The 18890-nt window shown below is 48.6% G+C and overlaps 5 protein-coding genes across 5 annotated transcripts; 3 read left to right on the top strand and 2 right to left on the bottom strand.

Annotated features, from left to right (window-relative positions):
• Positions 1–605: 605 nt before the first annotated feature.
• Positions 606–2177, top strand: N7517_009538 (uncharacterized protein; the record flags this gene model as incomplete). Its single annotated transcript, XM_056727261.1, has 1 exon — positions 606–2177. The coding sequence occupies one exon, from the start codon at positions 606–608 to the stop codon at positions 2175–2177; it is 1572 nt and encodes a 523-aa protein (XP_056575833.1).
• A 578-nt stretch (positions 2178–2755) lies between these two features.
• N7517_009537 (putative phenol monooxygenase) lies at positions 2756–5003 on the top strand (the record flags this gene model as incomplete). Its single annotated transcript, XM_056727260.1, has 5 exons — positions 2756–2896; positions 2974–3943; positions 4001–4023; positions 4080–4545; positions 4609–5003. The coding sequence occupies 5 exons, from the start codon at positions 2756–2758 to the stop codon at positions 5001–5003; spliced, it is 1995 nt and encodes a 664-aa protein (XP_056575832.1).
• A 1897-nt stretch (positions 5004–6900) lies between these two features.
• On the bottom strand, positions 6901–7960 carry N7517_009536 (DUF3431 domain-containing protein; the record flags this gene model as incomplete). The annotated part of the gene is made up of 3 exons (XM_056727259.1): positions 6901–6968; positions 7040–7644; positions 7713–7960. 3 exons carry the CDS (start codon positions 7958–7960, stop codon positions 6901–6903), a joined length of 921 nt encoding a protein of 306 aa, XP_056575831.1.
• Positions 7961–10476: 2516 nt separating this feature from the next.
• On the bottom strand, positions 10477–11537 carry N7517_009535 (U2-type spliceosomal complex subunit CWC24; the record flags this gene model as incomplete). The annotated part of the gene is made up of 2 exons (XM_056727258.1): positions 10477–10938; positions 11001–11537. 2 exons carry the CDS (start codon positions 11535–11537, stop codon positions 10477–10479), a joined length of 999 nt encoding a protein of 332 aa, XP_056575830.1.
• Positions 11538–12533: 996 nt separating this feature from the next.
• Positions 12534–18122, top strand: N7517_009534 (putative nuclear migration protein (ApsA); the record flags this gene model as incomplete). The annotated part of the gene is made up of 2 exons (XM_056727257.1): positions 12534–12983; positions 13050–18122. The coding sequence occupies 2 exons, from the start codon at positions 12534–12536 to the stop codon at positions 18120–18122; spliced, it is 5523 nt and encodes a 1840-aa protein (XP_056575829.1).
• Between the last annotated feature and the right edge of the window lie 768 nt (positions 18123–18890).

Below are 18890 nucleotides of genomic sequence, written 5' to 3'. Positions count from 1 at the left end.
AAGAGCATCTCACTAGACATATTCGTGGTCACACCAAAGAAAGGCCTTTTGTATGCCCTGTCTGTGGGAGATTATATTCGCGGAGGTACGAGATGTTCCAAATGGTCAGTCGAGTTTGATCTCGTATTAACGTTGTTAGTGATGTCCTGCGTCGGCATGAACGCAGCCACGAGGTTCAACCGGAGAGGCTGACTACTGTATCGCCACGAGGATTCTCTGACAGTTCTGCGATGCTCACACCTCCATCCGCAGCTGATTCATTCAGAGTTTTCTCAGGGCTGCCTTCTGGATCAGTAACTCATGTTTCTCCACAATCGCCTGTCAACACAAATATACTGAGCATACCCCACACCAATACCATCAGTTTTGGACAACCCACTGCATCTACACAAAGTGGTGTAGGTGAACCAGCTCACAGTTCAGGACCCGGAGCATGGTTCCTTGGGGACGATTTTGATGTCAGTGCGCTTGACTTCTCAATAACCTCTACAATATCCGAATGGGCGCAGATCCCAAATTTGTTTCCTGCTGCGAGTCTGTCGACGGGAGAGCATGATGCTTTTACTCCTGTCCAAAGCTCTATTCAAGATATTGAAGTTCCAAACATGACCGGGGACACAGTCAAACGAATATGGTTCACCCACATGTCACCATCTGACGAGAACAGACCCAGTCGAGAATTTGCCGGCACAGGAGCAAATTGGTCAGGGGAAACTAATACGAATGAATCATACCGAGCTGGTCTATCTCAGAAGCTCCGTCGACCTATGGAAGATGAGGCATTGCCATCCTCGGAGCAATTGAATCTTTTTGCCAAATTATACTTTCATCGGTTTCATCCTTTATTACCTGTCATACATGCTCCCTCGTTTCGGCCGACAGCGGAAAACTCTCTATTATTCCTATCGATTTGCTCCATTGGCAGCTTATTCGTCGGGTCTTCCCGCGCAGTGGCTCAAGGCTCACGGATATTCGAGCGGCTGAACAAAGCCATTCTGGCATCATGGGAGTCCTTCCTGTCAGAAAGCCGACCAGATGCCCTGTCCATGGTACAAGCTGCTATTTTGGGCCAAACCTATGCTATTCTAGCTGGAAAGCCTAAATACCTTGTTCTGGCAGATGTATTGCACGGGACAGTTGCCTCATGGGCCCGTGAAGCAAATCGACTAGGTGCTCTTTGCAGCCAGTCACAAGATATTCTGAACAGCGCAGATATTGAAAGAAGCTGGCATCGATGGATTGATAGCGAGCAACGTGCTCGAGTTCAAGCCGCACTGAATATCCATGATGCCGAGCTTGCTGCTTTGTACCACCACGAGCCAATTCGCAGTCATCGACCCCGCCAGTTTCCCCGTCTAGCATCCGATGAATTGTTTTCGGCTCCTACTGCATCTAACTGGGCCGTACTTCTCAACCAATCTCTTCAATCACAGAGCGAAAATCAACTGAAAACTCAACTCTCTCTCGATCCATTCCCGGTCACAGGCCAAGACTCTAGGTTCACTGCATATGGGATCCTTGAAGGAATCAGCGCTCGCCTCATAGATGCCAAACAATCTCAAGAATTCAACCACCTAGTCTGTCAAGATACTTCCAATCTCCTGATCCAGTGGTGGCAGACATATCGTACGACAGACCAAGATCCGTTTTGTCTACCCGTGTTGTGGCATTCCATTTTCATATCCCTCTACGCGGATATGGATCTCCTGGAACAAGCGGTCGGCCGGGACGGCCGGGCCCCAGCCTTGAAAGCATTGGAACAGGTGCGAGAATGGGCCTCTTCCCTGAATGCAAGCCGCTGTCTCGTGCACGCATCGCTGGTTGCCCGGTATCTCGAGAGCATGAGTATATCAGCTGAGCCAGCGATACATGTCCCCCGTGCGCTATTCTCGGCGACATTGATCTACTTGTGTATTGCGCAGTTTGCGCCCCAACATGTCGTAAATGCGGAGGCATTTGCGTCGCCGGAGCTCAAGTTGCTGGGTGATGGGGCTGCGGAGCTTGCATGTTTTCCTGGGAATGCTCAAAGTAGTGAGCGATCTGTAGTTACGGATTTGGATCAATTATATGGAATGATTGATTTGCTACAGCGGGGTGGCCGTTGGGGTATTTCACAGGCTTTTGCGAATGTGCTTTCAACGGTGCTGGATGAGGGCAAGGGTCGTGCTTATGGATAAAGTAACGTTTTGTTATATTGTACACGAAGCCTGAAGCAAACTACCAATTACTCAAAATGTAATCAAAAAGTTCCACCTAAAGAGTATTTTTTTCAAATCACCAAATGCATAGCACTGCCGATGTTCACATCCGATTATTCCTCAACCCCATATCTTGCGGGGTGAGGTTCCACTATGGTACTTTTCGAGGCAAATATGCGAGAATATTTCTATCTCGGTAACTGGAATTTGGCAGATTTCCTTGAACACTTGCTATTTGATTTCAATTATCTTGGTTTCTTTTACTGAAGTTTATGTGTAAATATATGTCTTGTACTTCGTATATCCGAACTCCTACCCTGTGGATAAATTGTCACTATATATATATATATATATGTTAGCCTTAATCCAATCATAACAAATGTAATTGTTACCAATCATCACAAATTGTGGGTGTTCTTCCCCCACATGAGCAGATTCGCGGGGGCTGTAGCTCTACCCCGTCAAAACATCCCAAATCAAGATCAGTTTATAAGTATGGCTATATTTCTTTCCAGTGGAGATTCTCAATTGCTCTACTTCCAGCACTCAGAAAAGCAATGCCAGTCTTCACTGAACATTCCTCGTCATCTCGGGACTTGAGAGTCCTGCCATCATTTGCACCACCACTACCTCGATTAGCACCCCAATTCGAGCGCAATGATAAAAACAAAGACAAATATGAAGCAGTTGTGGTCGGCGTATGTAGTCCATAATGCCCCCGATACCAGCGCGGTATCTAAAATTCGCGAAAAGAGACCCTAACATCAATATTTAGGCCGGACCAGCAGGCCTAATGCTAGGCCTCCTCCTCTCCCGCTATGGACTTACCGATACATCCCTCCTCTGTATTGATGCAAAACCAAGTACTCTGAAATCTGGTCAAGCAGATGGCGTGCAACCCCGCACGCTGGAGGTCTTCAAATCACTCGGTATCTCAACCGAGATAGAGAACGAAGCATGCCAGATGTGGCAATTCGCTTTCTGGAACCCATCATCTGACCCCAAGAAGGTGATTGAGCGCACATCCGTCGTGCCGGATGTTATTCCTCCAGCGCGGTTCCGGTACGAGGCTACCATCCACCAGGGACGGATCGAGCGTATCATGGAGACCGATTTGCTGCGGTACTCGGAGCGGGGGATTGTGCGCAATACGAGCGTTGTGGATGTCAAGATTGACGAAGAGGGAGATGCCGAGTTTCCAGTGCTTGTGACTATGGCTACAGATGGTGTTGAGAAAACAGTTCGCACAAAGCATCTTGTTGGTGCGGATGGGGCGCATTCGGTCGTCCGGCAATGTATGGGGCTGCGGCTGGAAGGAGAGTCTTTGGATCATATCTGGGGTGTGGTTGATATGATTGCTGAGACGGATTTCCCCGATATTCGTCGTCGCTGCGCTATTCATTCTCCTGCCGGATCTGTTATGATTATCCCCAGAGAGAGGATCTCCACGGGCGAATACCTCACTCGGCTGTATGTTCAGGTTCCTGAGGATGTGGCTCCGGAGAGCGATCAAACGCCGAATGGAGCAGAGGGTGTTAAGTCTGAGGATGCTCGGCAGCGAAGAAGCAAGATTACCCTTGACGGGATTTTGAAACAAGCTGCCGATGCGGTCAAGCCATACTCTCTCCGGCCTAAGGAGGATGCTGTTGACTGGTGGGCTGCTTATCAAATTGGTCAGCGTGTCTCGCCTGAGTTTATTGTCAATGATTCAAAGGGAGTTGCAAGGGTTTTCATTGCTGGAGACGGTGAGTTCGTTTTGAAGAGCGTGCATGGTCTCGAACTAACGTGAATCATATTTATAGCTTGTCATACACATAGTCCGAAAGTAAGTCTTCACAGTCACTCTTTGCTCGAGGATTTCACTAACTTTCATTCCACCAGGCTGGTCAAGGCATGAATGTTTCAATGATGGACTCCTACAACCTAGCCTGGAAACTTATATATCACATTAACGGGCTCGCGCCAGAACCAACAGCGCACAATAGTCCAGCCCCATTACTCGACACATACCAGACAGAACGCCACGAAATAGCGCAACAGCTCATCGACTTCGACCGGAAATTCTCTACCATGTTCTCGGGCCAAATGGGCGCAACTGAAGGACTGACACAAGAAGAGTTCCAACAGGTCTTCACGCTCGGCAATGGATTTACCAGCGGCTGTGGCGTGGAATACCCGGAGAACATGCTAGTTATTCGAGAGGAGCTAGACTGTTATATCAAAAGCAAGGGTTCGAACCCTGTCACAGGGACGGACTACATATCCGGCATCTTGAGACCAGGCCGGAGATTGCTCAATGTCCGATTGCTGCGGCACGCCGATGGGTGGCAGCGGGATATTCACGACGGTATGTCAAAGAGGTACGGAAATATCGGATGGGAACATGATATCTAACCAAATAACCCCACAGATATCCCCTCCACTGGCCGATTCCGCATCGTATGTCTTACATCGACCGACCTTCTTGATCGAAACAGTGTCTCTGTACAGGCACTGGAAGCAGTCACTTTGCTAGAAGCGCAGTTCCCCAAGTCGACTATTGAGCAGATTATCCTGTATCCCCAGCTGCATCGGTCCTTTGACTGGAGCGACGTGCCGGCGTGTGTGAAGCAAAAGGCTGAGATGCGCTTCTATGATGGGTCGGCTTTAGATGATGCGTATCGTATCTATGGTGTAGACCCGGCATATGGCGCATTGGTGGTGGTCAGGCCTGATGGGTATGTTGGTGTTGTTGCTTGTCTTAGTGACGTGCAGAGGGTGGGCGGTTATCTAGAGCAGTGTATTCGGACGATCTCTAGTACTTAGCACCTGTCTTGAGCTTGTTGGTATAATCAGAAAGATATCAAGATATTTTGTGTTTTCTGACTATGTAGAAGGGAGGGAACCAAGGCTGTGCGAGACTACTACTATAATGATATGATATATGAGAGGTCCAAACAAGGCTTTCCGAGATTTGAAGCTTTCATTTGCCAGCCTTGCGGTCTCAACTAGACGTGGTACCCCGGCCCTTGTCGTACTCCTTTCTAATACAATCAAATACAATCATGTTCAACATCCTTCTATGTTACTCTTGCGGTATAATTTTCATGCCTATATAGAGGAATATAGATGGCTAAACATAGTACTATGTGGCTGAGACTAGGAGAAGGCTGTAGTTTTTACTATAATAAACTGCCCTCATGTTAACAATATTGCTATTGAAAGGTGGGTGTGACAAGGGTTAGGCCAATATACCAATAGTGAAACACCGTGCCAATAAGTAACATTTTACCTTCTTTCAAGGTTACCTACCTAGGTAGTTATATGATACATGTCAGACCGATGTCATCAATAACCTATCTTTAAATTTGGCTGTTATGATCCTTTGAAGATCTTACCATCAGCACAACCGCCAAGATGAAGATGGAATTGGCAGAGGTGCCTGATATTATCCTGTTTGTGGGGCTAGGGCTTTTCGGGCATTGCTTCTTTTACCTCGTCATATTGTGGTATACGAGGGTGCCAATAGCAAATCCTTGGGCTACAGATGTAGAAACCGGTGACCGGGCTTCACCTACACGCGATCATCGTGCCGACGAATATCAATCTGAAAAACAGGTTGACACACAACAGCTCATTTCTCGACCTCCGACCTTCATCACGGACAACGATCCTGAAACCTCGACATGTCGGCGTTGGAGCTTCTGATGGCTATCCTCGCCATTTCTACAGCCTAGCACTTAGGCTCGATACTATGCCATTTGTGATATAGAGGATACACAGCTGGTGTATCATATCGAGCCTTTCCACGATTTCCTCCACCCTGAACCTACAAAAGTCGTCGGAAATCCGTTGATAGGACTGCCTGTCGCATGTGCCCGTTGGTCTGTGAGGATCTTGCTTCCTATGAGACAGATCCTTCTCTTTTCTACAAGTTGGATAAATTTTGGCGCCTGTTTGTTGGTGATGCTTCAGGCTAGGTCCTACTTTTTTTTTTTGGAAAGAAGGCTTCTTCCCTCTCTCGCTCTTTGTTCTTTCTCCGGCTCTCTGTTAGCTTGCAATGCAATCAATTGACTGCGCTTTTTCTTGTCGTTGATTCTGCATTCCTAGCTGCGTCGGTCCTTTGAGTGGAACCACGTGTCGATGTGCGTGGAGAAGCAGGCTGAGATGCGCTTCTATGATGAATCGACCGGTTTTTGATGGTGCGTATGGGATCTCTGGCATAGATCCAGCACAGGGGGTTGATATCGTAGGAGCTTGTTGGTAGAAACAAAAAATATCAAGTTTGAATAATAGGGTTGTTTTGGCCACCTGGGGGGTTATTAGAGCAAGTCACAATTGCTGGAGGTCGAACATGTGAAAATGTGAATGGTATGAGATGTATGCATGGAAATTGAGAAATTCAGTAAGAATATACATTTCATGTACTCTGATTATCCAGATGTCCATCAATAAAACTGATGACGTGTTGTTCACGGGAACTTTGTCCTCGGCGCGCTTGAACGCAATGAATATATAATAAAAAGCGCCACTAGAAACTCTAACGCAACAAAATGGGTCGAATTTCAAGTGGGCAGGTTTGTACTGTTGAGTGTTTGTACTGTCGCAAAAATAATTTGCGCATAATGACGAAAATGTATGTGCAAGGCGAAGATGTAAGCCACGTGTCCCACGATATGTAAGTACCAGCATGGGAGATGTCGCTGGATTCTGCAATGAATGCTCAAGGCGAAACCGCGGATTCAACACTGCCCGTAGACTTGACAATAACATAGTTGTTCATCGGGACAACTGCAAAAGACGGTTAGTTCAACATTACAACAAAATGTGATCGATCATAACTTACTATACTCCTTTCATACCAAAAATGATATGCCACAAGAACTCCATAACCCTCCCCGACGAAGCGTCGCCAAGTTCCGTATCAATAACCCATTGCCGGAACTTGACATAATCATCCAACGGACGCTTCTGAATTTGATCTCGCGAGATAGCGAATTGCGCGCAGCATGCGGCGCCAATCTCGATAGGCTTGCGAAGATAATTCTGACCCGCAAACTCCTGATCCGTGGGCGAGGAAATATTTAATGGAGGCGTACTTGTGCCGTCGAAGACGTCCGCCCAGATCTCGTCAGTGACATGACTATTAAAGCGGTGGGCGCTCTTGCAGCCCGGATTCCAATTGCAGCGAAGATTCACATAGCCGTTCTGCTGGACGAAATCAAGTTTTAAATTGCGCATGGCTATGACGTTGTCATGAAGTGGCGCATCAACGTGCCAGGCCATGAGGAAGCCTGCGCGGTGGGCATGGAGAAAGACGACGGTCGAAGGAAGATTGTCGTAGTTATCAATTATATACGTGAAATAGGCCATGGACTCGTGGCCCTTGTTCAATGGGGTCGTAAGAGCGCTGCCGTTTAGTCGTGTCTCAGGCGAGGGGTTGACAGTGTAGATTGCGCGTTGCCAGCTGTTTAGAAAGAAAGCCAATCAGTCGTGCATCTTGAGCGGAATGTTGGAGATCAAAATAGCACTCACTCAGGAAGCTCTTCTTCTACCCATTCGGTAGGCTCTTCTTGCAGCTTGGCCATAACAATCACCTTATCACCCGGTATGATCTTGTCGTGTGGGCTTGGGGCGGTGCTATTGCGATCTAGCCAATTAATCACATATGAGCCGGCGCCATATTGATCGCAAATGTCTTGTAGATGCGCCTCGAGTAGATATAGTGAGAATAAAACGAGACACAAGACGCAAAACCCTGCGATACGGAGGCCACCTTTCATTATGAATGATGAACGGGAGAGATCTCCGGTGGACTTTGCGGAGAGGAACCCGTAGGTGTGAATTCAAGGTAGAGGTTTCACCAATAAGCCATTGATATATACTGTTTTCGATGTATAATGATGAGAAATCGAAGGGCAAGTTTGATCCCAAGAAGGAAAACTCCTGACGGCAATTTCCACAGTAGCAAGAGCCCTGATGGCAAGTTCGAGAAACGAGGCAAAACAGTACAAACTGCGCGGTGGAAGGTCGAAATAATAATGGAAGGAGAGGGGGAAATTAGGGTAAAGAAAATTTGTACTGGGAACTAAAATAAAAGAGGGAGCTTCTTTTCATAGTGGACTCGCACCCCGAACCTTAGAATGTCATACTCATATCATTATTGGCCACTATGAGGTGTTAGTTCAGGGGAGCCGTCTTTAAACAGGGGGTACTATAGATCCACCATGGGCCACCGTTATATCATTACGTTTCAATACCATACTTTGGCTTTTTCAATATAAAATGTTTAATCTTCTATGTTAAACGTTGAAAAAATAAGATAAGGGTTGCTAATTACCGTACTATGGAAGTATTAGAATACAATCACGTGATTTTATTACTTCCACTTGCCCCCACATGACAGTCTACTCTTACACATGTCGACGTGTATATATTATTTATCATAGTAATTTCGCAAGTGTATTTTATATTAATCTACATTTACGACGTACTGAGGGCCACTAGTCTGATGGTGTTTAGATTTTGGTTTTGGACCCTTCGATGGTTCCAAGGTGTGGAAAGCTTGGCTCTGGGGTACGCTTACCCTTTTAAGCGTAGATTTTACGCTTGAGCCATGGGCGGGATGGAGGCTTAACGTTAAAGGAATGGACCCCATTCGCAAGACATTGTACATACGTACGCACCTCGACTTAACATGTAGGCAACGATATTTAACCTGTCGCTCTCTGGAATCCAGGCGATACGCGTGGTTTTTTTTTTTTTTTTTTTTTCCTGTACCATGGAATGCACGTGGCGTTATAAAAGTAGGTTTGGGACTGCTAATCTAAAAAGCTTTCCATGGGGAAGTGATCCTGTAGTGATTGTAGTACGTAGTCCTCTACACGATTCGCTCGTATCACAGTGGGGCTGTGTCATTGGTTGAAATAGCGCCTTAGTCGGCTGCGTTAAACTCTTTTGTCAATAGCCTACTTGGGAAGGTAAAACGCTCCTTGGTGATTTCATACGGACCCTGGAAATGTTCGGGGTCCTAACATGTGGGTTATTTGATTGCGTGTGGTTCTAGCAGAATCAGGCCCACATCTTGGCCGATCAGCGGCATTGCAATATGGTAATGACGTCTATGAGATCAGAAAATATTACAAGTAATGCAAATCATGGTCAAGTGAAAATTGTAATTCTCCGAGGGTATATCGGTTCGTAAGAATGCGATATTGGGCTATTAATGGGGGCCAATTTACCTTCAACACTTGGGCGGGAAGCGATTCCTAATTTACTCAAGCGGGGAACATCCAAGCGAGACAGTCTAAGGCCCGGGCGCATTTTTTTATTATTGTTTACTCATATCTTGAAATAGCGTTGCCCTTTGGACAGTGTACTATGTCATTCTCGTTGGCAATGCGATATCGACTGCAATGTTTGCAATCGTGCCACATGGTTGACACATATATTTCTTGGCTCGTTTGATCTTTGGATCAGTGAAGATCTCGGGGATCTCTCGGGGTTGACGTATATTGGCTTGGGCTATCGTATTGTTACTTCGTACATCGCTTGAAGTAACCATAATTGGTGGATACGCCCCTGGCACACAGCCCCAACCTTGAACGTAGAAGCCTAAACTCCTTAGTATATGGTACATCCCGAGAACAAAGTTCATATGCATTTGCCCCACACCCGGTTCAATCTTTTAGCGAAGGTATCATGAACTAAGAGACTGCAAATTCCTTACGCTGTACATTTATCATGAATGGAGATTTATGCAAGATAAAATTCTTATTCACACGGCAACTATCAAGAAATGGTTGCTGGAGAAGTATTTACACTATGACATAGCCGCCATATTCGCCAAATTTGAACCTGAATATGGATGCCTGGTCAAAAAACTGAAAGGAATGATCAATCGGATCGATCCCCCTTAAAGCTTGCTAGAACTGGTGATCAATTATTTGAATTAAATGCATGGGTGTAGATATATATTTTGGGAGAGTAAGTGCGTTTCCTAAAACTGTACCGATATAGTGCTTAACACCCATTACATTGATATTACCAGGCCCAAAAAAGGATATGTTCTCTTTTGTATGTTACGCAGTTTGGGGATTAACTGATTTATAATCGAATGCATCCCCCCGGGGTCGTCTATGTTGTAAATGCATGTGAAGTACTGATGTCAAGGTAAACCACTGGAGGTAATCAACAATAAAATCAACAATAAAATAAAAAAGAGTTGATACATTGCCAGAGGACAAAAGTTGCAGTCCAGCTGCTTCTTGTGTTTATATTATGATACACGGAGATACGGCTAATCACTATCATCACCTTCTTCATCGCTAACCTCCTCCCCATTTGCAATCGCCTCCTCTCGAATCTTGCGCGCACGTTCCCGCTTCTTGTTCAACAAAGCATTCAGCTTCTTTGCAACGTTGAAGACACCCCCAGTTCCCTCGCCACAGGCAGCGCACGACGGGGTTTTCCGGTACCGCTGTAAAGCACAGGCTTCGCAGAAATAGTGCCCACATTTGGTGATGATAGGTTCTTGATAGGGTTTCTTGCAGATGAGGCAGGCGAATGGAATGCTCTCTAGCAATTCATCCTCGTCGTCTTCGTCATCTTCCTCGAGTTTGCCCGCACCTTTTCGCTGCGAAACCACTCGCCCGCTTAATTGCTTGCCCTTGGTGTTGACTTCCCAGTCACGATCTAGCTCCCATCCTGCCTTGTAGGCCTCACGAGAATGGAGATATTTACAACTATCTCCGAAGCCACACTAATTTCAAATAGATTAGTATTGATTCATGATAGACAGATGGAGGTGAGGGCATAACTCACGTAGCCAGTTTGTTTCCAATCTTTGCACACATCGGGGGCATAATCCATCACTGTGATAGTCCTAACGTTGGTCGAGGCTTTGACGGGACCGAATTTCCCAGGTGCATCGGGGTTCTTCTGAATAAAAGATTGATAATTGGCAGCACCTTTATAGGTTCCGTCCGGCTCTGAGGCAGATACTGGATTTGCTCGAGTTGTGCCCAGCAAATTCTTCTCGCTCAGGTTCTCATCATACCAGTCAGAACGCTTTGTGGCATCGTTGCTCGAGGTCAATGGGACGGGGACCGCGTTCGTAGGTTCGTCTTCTGCGCGATGTTTCCTTGTCGCATTTGATGTGGATGATGCGGTGACAGCTGCATTCTTGCGTCGTCTCTTGATCCGGCGCCCTTCGTCATCATCGGACGATACAAAGTCGGAGTCGGAGTCAGAACCTGGAGGTGGCGTCGCGGGCTTCTTGCGAAAGTTGGCTTTGCCCTTGGAGCGCTTCTTGAAAGCGACTTGGGGCACGGCGTCTGCTACTCCGGTTTCTTCGCCCATATTGTGGGTTTTGGGTATTGGTAAAGGTTAGTCGTAGACGTTCAAACAATTGTGTCAGACGCAAAGGTTGTAAACCCTTGGATGCAGCCACTTCCAATGTTGGAGATGTCAAACCCTCGAAAATGACTAAGCAGATGGCAAAATGCAAACAAGACAAACAGCCTCCTCACTTTGGGACGCGTTTGATAGCGAAAATCGCAAAAAAACACAAGGCATGAACCTGTCGAATCAGCACTTCATATTGTTTTGACACTTTTATAGCAAATTTCATCCCAATTATTCAAAGGAAAGAATATAGCTTAGTATCGTAGATCCGACTCCCCCCGTATGGGGTGATTATCGTGATTCTCAAACACCGGCGCCAATTGGCAATAATAACAGCACGTTCACTTCGTTCTCGTTCTCTTCCCTTTTCTCCCCCGCCGAGTCCTCCAAACTCGACCTATCCAATCACTCCCTACGCTCCCTTTTCTTTTTTTCCATTCGTTTTTTTTTTCTAATTAGCTGTCCTTTTATTTTCTCTTTGTGTTTTTGTCCTTCGTTTATTCAAACCGAGAGTTTGCGATAGCTTCCTACAGATCCCGAGCACTTTGTTGTGGTTAGTTGCATCCCTACGCGCGTGTCTGTCCAATCTCACTGGGAGCTCACTGATTCGTCCAAAGGTCCTCGGTGTTTGTTGTTTTTAATCGTGTGGGCTTTCCCCCTCTTCCCTTCCACATCTCTCAACGGTGTTCCACGCCCATCCCGGCATCAACATTAGCGTGTGGTAATCTCAAACAATCTCGAACAACCTCTGGTCGCTGGTCGGCTCGGCAAAGATCCCAACGGCAAGCATCTTGCGACAACCGTTTTTGACCCAGTGCGGTGATTCGGATGATGCCCGCGGTCTAGAATCAGAACAAAGATTAATCCGCGAGTCCACGATATCTCAGCGGCTACTGTGTCCTTGTCATTAAGAGGATTCAGATGCCGTTTGAGGCCCCCGATTCCCGAACAATGACCACATCCAACGCTGAGGCCACCGGGTCATTTGCGTCCATGGAAGACCCCTTCGTTGTGAATTCCGGAAGGCCAGCTGTGTCTCGCGACTCCCATCGAAACTCGTCCTTTGATACACAGTTATACAGCTTGAATGCGTCTTCACCAGCACAGGCCAAACGGGCCCTCGAGGCCCACTTGGTGGAGACGGAGCGTCGACTGGAGGAGGCTTCAAGGCTAGGAACGGCCCTTATCGATCAGCAGCGGCAACTATCGGAGCAGCTGAAAGAGGTCGAGCAGCAGCAGAATGAGGGAGAGATGGGCCCGGATCTGCGACGCAAACTTGCAGATTTGGAGAAGGAGTACAATGAGATCGGCCGTGAATCGGCACGAGCATTTTTAGCACCCAAACGTCTTGCTGGAGGCCCGGAGGATGCTCAGCTAGGGACGCCGTCTTTCGATCAAAAGGTATTGCCTGGGTCTTACATCTGGCTCTGGTCCGATTTCTAGCCGAACTAACATGAATTCTGATAGTCACCCCTAAGTCCCGCTTTGTTCGCCAGTCAGGCCACAAACTCCCCTAGCAAAGTCAGCGTTCCATCTCGCAAGCAGCGCAACCAACCATCAAACCGTGTCCACGATATCGAATTTGCGACTGAGATCTCCACTTCACTTTTGGCCCAAGTCCGCCAACTGCAAGCTCTTCTCGCAGAGCGGGATGAGACACTCAAGTTTGTTAATCTGGAAAAATCGCGACTTGAGTTAGAGGCAGAGGGGTATGGGCAAAGAATCCGGGTGCTTGATGACAGTGAGCAACGCTACAAGGACGAGAACTGGGCGCTGGAGACACAAGCACATGAGTTGATGGCAGCTGCGAGGGATGCTGCGGAACGTGAACAACGGCTCAACAGTACCATAACATTGTCAAATGCGGAAAAGAACGCCGTGGAACGAGAGCTGGAGGAGCTAAGGCAAGCGAATGCGAGATTACTTGAGGACCAGAGCCTCACACAGAAGGCAAATGATGCGGAAATCCACCTATTGCGGCGGAATCTGACTTCTGGCGAAGCGGAAAAGTCTGCGCTCCAGAAGAAGTTGATGGAAATGACTTCTCAAAATCAAGAACTCGCTAAGGCAGTTGCGATGAGGCTCCGGGACCATGAAAATCAAGCCTCGAGGGATACTGCGTACGACAACGAGGGCGATGAGCCCGAGCATATCACACCTGAAAGCTCTCCGCCACCATCCCCCAACAAGTTCACTCCTCGACATGGCCATCTTGAATCGGAAACCTTGAAGAGCTCGCTGGGCCATGCTCATCGCATGATCCAGAACCTTAAGAGCACAATTCACCGCGAGAAGACCGAAAAGATTGAGCTCAAGCGCATGCTGCAAGATGCTCGGGATGAAGTTGAGCAACGGCGCCGCGAGAGCACTGCGCCAAACGGAACCAGCAAACGCCAGAAGACAAAGACAGATGTGTCCCGAAAGCCTCCCCGCCCAGATCTTCTGGGTGCCGGTCGTAAAGAGAAATCATTTGTTGAGCTTCATGATACCGACTGGGAAGACAACGCCGGTCAAATCAGCCCTACCCAAACCCACAAGGCGGTATCTACTAGGGGCCGCCCTCGCTCGGAGTCTCCCGATGGACCTAGCGACGTGTACCAGACAGCTACCGAGGCGGAAGATGGATTTGAAACAGCCAATGAGCGGGCAACCGCAACTGAGAGCGAAGCGTTCCAGACCGGTGTGGAAAGCATGGCCGATGACAGCAGCGATTCGGCAGATCTTACCGAGACGGAAAATAACGTACAGACAACTCCTCGCAGCCGAGTGCCTTCTTCCCTGATCATGGCCAAAGCTCGCGATCGCACCTCATATCACAGCACGGCCTCTGCGTCTTCTGATGAAGAAGAATATGACGGAGCATTCGGATCTCCGAGCCAAATGCATATCTCCCGACCCCGTGTTAAGTCTAAACGCAGCATCTCGAGACGCATTCGTCCATCTGGAGAGGCCACATTCGCATCCACTAGTCGACCTTCGAGTTCCCGCGCATCTGTGGCACCCAGCTTTGCGCAAGCGCCAGTAGCTCAAGAGGGTCAGAGCCTCTTTGCCGAACTCGCAGAGTTCGACAGCACTGAGGACGACGAAGTAACCTCCCAGGCTTCGACACCGCGCATGGAGCCTGCATCGGATTCACGAAGACCCTCGGATGCAATGCTGGATGCACCACCCAAGCCCCCAATGGTCGATTCTGGTGTTATGACTGAACCTTGGGAGCCCACGCCTTCTGTCAGTGCTGCTGGCATTGTTGCTGGAGCTGCCGGTATCGCCGCAGGAGCTGCTCTGCCGCACGCTCTCACTGCAACCCAGCCAAGTCAAACAGCAGACCAAGAGATCGCTGAGGAAACGAAGGAAATCCCTGACTTGGTTAACCCAGAGATGGGCATGGCCGACGTTTCTTCCCAAGAGACCACGCCTTCTGCACCTAAGCGGCCTGATCTGAGTGTCTCATACATCACTGGGGGGACCACTACACCTGTGAAGCATCAGCTGCCCGTGCCGGAACTGCCGGAAATGACGATATCTTCAATTTCATCACAAACCACAAGCCCCATTCAACCAACGGTTATGGTACCTGAGCCAATCATCAAGCATGTTGATGTCATCAAATACGTGGAACGAGAGCCGGAGGTGCCCGAGCTAACCTTCTCCTCCATCACCACTCAATCAACCTCCCCTGTCCACGCAACACTTGCTGTGCCGGAGCCTATCGTCAAGTACGTTGATGTGATCAAGCACGTTGAGCGTGAACGTCAAGTGCCAGAGTTGAATATCTCGTCTGTCGCCGCTCAGTCGACAATACCTGTTCAGGCAATCCAGGCAACTGTTCCTGAACCAGAACCTATCATCAAATACGTCGACGTAATTAAACACGTCGAACGTGAGCGCGAGATCCCCGAGTTGACATTCTCTTCCATTAATAATCAATCCACTGTTCCTATCCAGGCAACACTTGCTGTGCCGGAGCCTATAATCAAGTACGTCGATGTGATCAAGCACGTCGAACGCGAGGTTAAGGTGCCCGAATTGACCTTCTCTTCCATCACCACCCAAACCACCGAGCCGGCTCAAGCAACTGTTCCTGAACCGCTGCCGCCTGTGATTCAATACGTTGATGTCATTAAGCACATTGAACGTGAGCGTGAAGTGACAGAGTCAAGCTTCTCTTCTATCACCACTCAATCCACTGCGCCTGTACTTGCAACTCTTGCTAAAGCAGAGCCGGTTATCGAATACGTGGACGTTATCAAGCACGTTGAGCGCGAGCGCGAGGTGCCCGACTTGACGTTCTCTTCTATCAACAACCAGTCTACTGCCCCTGTCCACGCAACGCTTGCTGTGCCGGAGCCTGTCATTCAATACGTTGATGTCATTAAGCACATTGAACGTGAGCGTAAAGTGCCAGAGTCAACCTTCTCTTCTATCACCACCCAATCCACTGCGCCTGTAAATGCAACTCTTGCTAAAGCAGAGCCGGTTATTGAATACGTTGATGTTATCAAGCACGTCGAACGTGAGCGCGAGGTGCCCGAATTGACCTTCTCTTCTATCACCACTCAAACCACCAAGCCAGTCAAAGCAACTGTTCCTGAACCGCTGCCGCCTGTCATTCAATACGTTGATGTCATTAAGCACGTTGAACGTGAGCGTGAGGTACCAGTTTTGACGGTCTCTTCCCTTGATCCCGCATACACGGAGCCTATTATTCCAAGATCTCGTCTTGTTCCTACGCCGGCATTGTCATTCTCCTCTGTGCGCTCTGTGGAAACCCATCCAGTGAAATCTATGCCATTTGTCATCCCTGCAGTGGCAGACTTCTCTACTCAGACCGAGCCGACAGAGTCAAAGGCCGCAGGGGCAGCTGTCATTGTCCACGAAGACCTGCCTACTGGCGCTACTCGCAGCCGCACCAACACAGCCAATAGTGATCAGCTCGTTGGCGCCGGACTGGCCTTGAACGATATTTCTGGCAACGCCCTTGCTCGCTCTGCTAGACAGCAATCCAGTTCAGTGAGCATGGACCAAGGATCTCAGACAATCCTGTCCTCCAAACAGATAGATCAGATCCTTATGGATCGGGTATCTGCACGCCCGCTATCTTCCGACAGCCAGGTGACGGACAACTCACGAGAGATTGCCGCAGTCACTACATCTGCCGCAGCCCCTTACGTGACACCCAAGGCTCCGACACGACCTCGCCTGTCGCAAATTCAGTCTGCGAAGTCGACAACGCCAATTTCCCGCCGGCCTACCAGTGCCGCCAGTCAGACATCTGGTGCGAGTCACCCCCCACTGCCATTCGATCACCGGGAAGCTATCATGGCAGCCGAGAAGAGGTCTATCGATATTGCTCCGCCGTCTCCTACCTCTGTCATGGGGCCGCCTTTGGCACCAGCCTCCGCATACCGCATGAACTCCCAACGCCCACTTACGCCAAGCGAACAGGCTGCGCGGGCTAGCTCTTCAAGAACCGGTTCATCTCAGGCAAGAATGAGGAGGGGAAGTCAAGGCCAGATGTCTCGACGATCCTCAGTGTCGTCTTTTGCATCTGAGATCGAGGAGCGTTTCAATATGGCCCCTCATGCTGGCCCCATGCCCCAGGGCTATGGACCTAATACGGATCCACGCATGATCCAGGCGATTACCCAAACTATGATCGGTGAATTCCTTTGGAAGTATACCCGCAAGACCGGATCATCGGATATGTCGACAACACGGCACCGACGATACTTCTGGGTCCACCCGTACACCCGTACTCTGTACTGGAGTACGCAAGACCCGCAAACTGCCGGAAAGAGTGAGCTCCGGACCAAGAGTGTGCCTATCGAGGCTGTTCGAGTGGTTGCCGATGACAACCCTTATCCTCCGGGTCTTCACTGTAGGAGCTTGGAGGTTGTCAGTCCTGGTCGACGAGTTAGGTTTACGGCTACGACGAGCCAGAGGCACGAGACATGGTTCAACGCGTTGTCTTATCTCCTTTTGAGGGAGACCAACGAAAACTGCGAGGACAATAACAGCGTGACCCTCGACGATATCAACGAGTTCAACCCCCCTAGCTTCCGGTCTGGCTCTCGACAGACAGCACGAATGTCGTTCTCATCTTACAATAGCCGCACCGCTCGTAATGCACACAAGCAACAGCGGCGAGCGGCCTCGGCGATGTCCATGCGATCTTCCGGGACTCTCGGTGGGCGTGCATCACCGGCCCTCAGCTCACCCGTACCAAACCCAAACTCGTCGTTGCAAGTTCCAGATGATCGCCAACGTTCTTCGTCACGACTCAGCACCATCTCCAGTTCGATTCGGGGTTCCATCGCAAGTTTGAAGGGACGGCCAGGTCAATCTCCTAGTGTCCACAATGAAAGTCTTCATGGCCAAGAAAGTGCCGATGATCTGAGACAGGCGGTCGAAGCCCAGGAACAAGACCGCCTTGAAAATGTCCGCGCCTGTTGCGACGGAAAACACGATGTTGGCTCTCTTTCTCGCACCAGTCGATACAGCCCGAGGATCAACCGTATCCACTCACCCCACCGTCACTGAACATCATCCTATGGGATTGGCATTTGTTCGTAGGGTTTGTGGGCAGGTCCTCAACCCAGGCTCCAGTCACCTACAAAGATAATGACGACGAGTCTCCTTTTCTTCTGTCTCTTGTCCAACCAGCAACCCTTCTAATAGTGTTTCCACCTCAACTTCTTTCGCACGAGCGTGGAGTTACTCATACATCAAAACCGAGACTCAACTGGAATACTCTTTGGTGATGGATTATTGGGCTCCGAAACTCCCTGAATAGTTTCACCCCGACTTCCTTCGCCTCCTCTTCACCTACGATCTTTTTCTTTCTTTACTCTCTACAGATCTCAACTCTCCTACTATCTCTGTCCTTCGTTCAATAATTCGAGTTGGTGCCCTGCTGGAACGTTTCTCCCAACCTGAGTCTGCTCTTTTCCTATATTCTCCTTTTTATGTTGATAATTCCTGTGACCACTACATGCAGTCGTATTTGTACTGATGGGCTGCGCTCTTTCTTCGGTGTGGCCATCTATTGAGTATTTGTGCAATTTGCACCAGATCAGGATGCTAGATATTAGTCTATGTTCAATTTGTTGGAATTTGTTGGATTAAGTCTGATTACTTTTGATTTGTAAGATGCATATATTATGAGACCATACAACCTTAAAATCACTGGAATAATCATCCATCTGATCATCCATTGGTTATCAGATCATAGATGTGACTTGTTTCAAACGCCGAAGCTCCGGCAATGGCTCCGGGTCACGTGGGATATATCCCCCAACTCTATATAAA

The sequence above is a fragment of the Penicillium concentricum genome (assembly GCF_028827145.1).
Source record: "Penicillium concentricum strain IBT 3081 chromosome Unknown utg000004l_segment0_segment0, whole genome shotgun sequence".
NCBI lineage: Eukaryota > Fungi > Ascomycota > Eurotiomycetes > Eurotiales > Aspergillaceae > Penicillium > Penicillium concentricum.
Note: the sequence above shows the minus strand (reverse complement) of the source record. Positions and strands in the feature narration are given on the sequence as shown.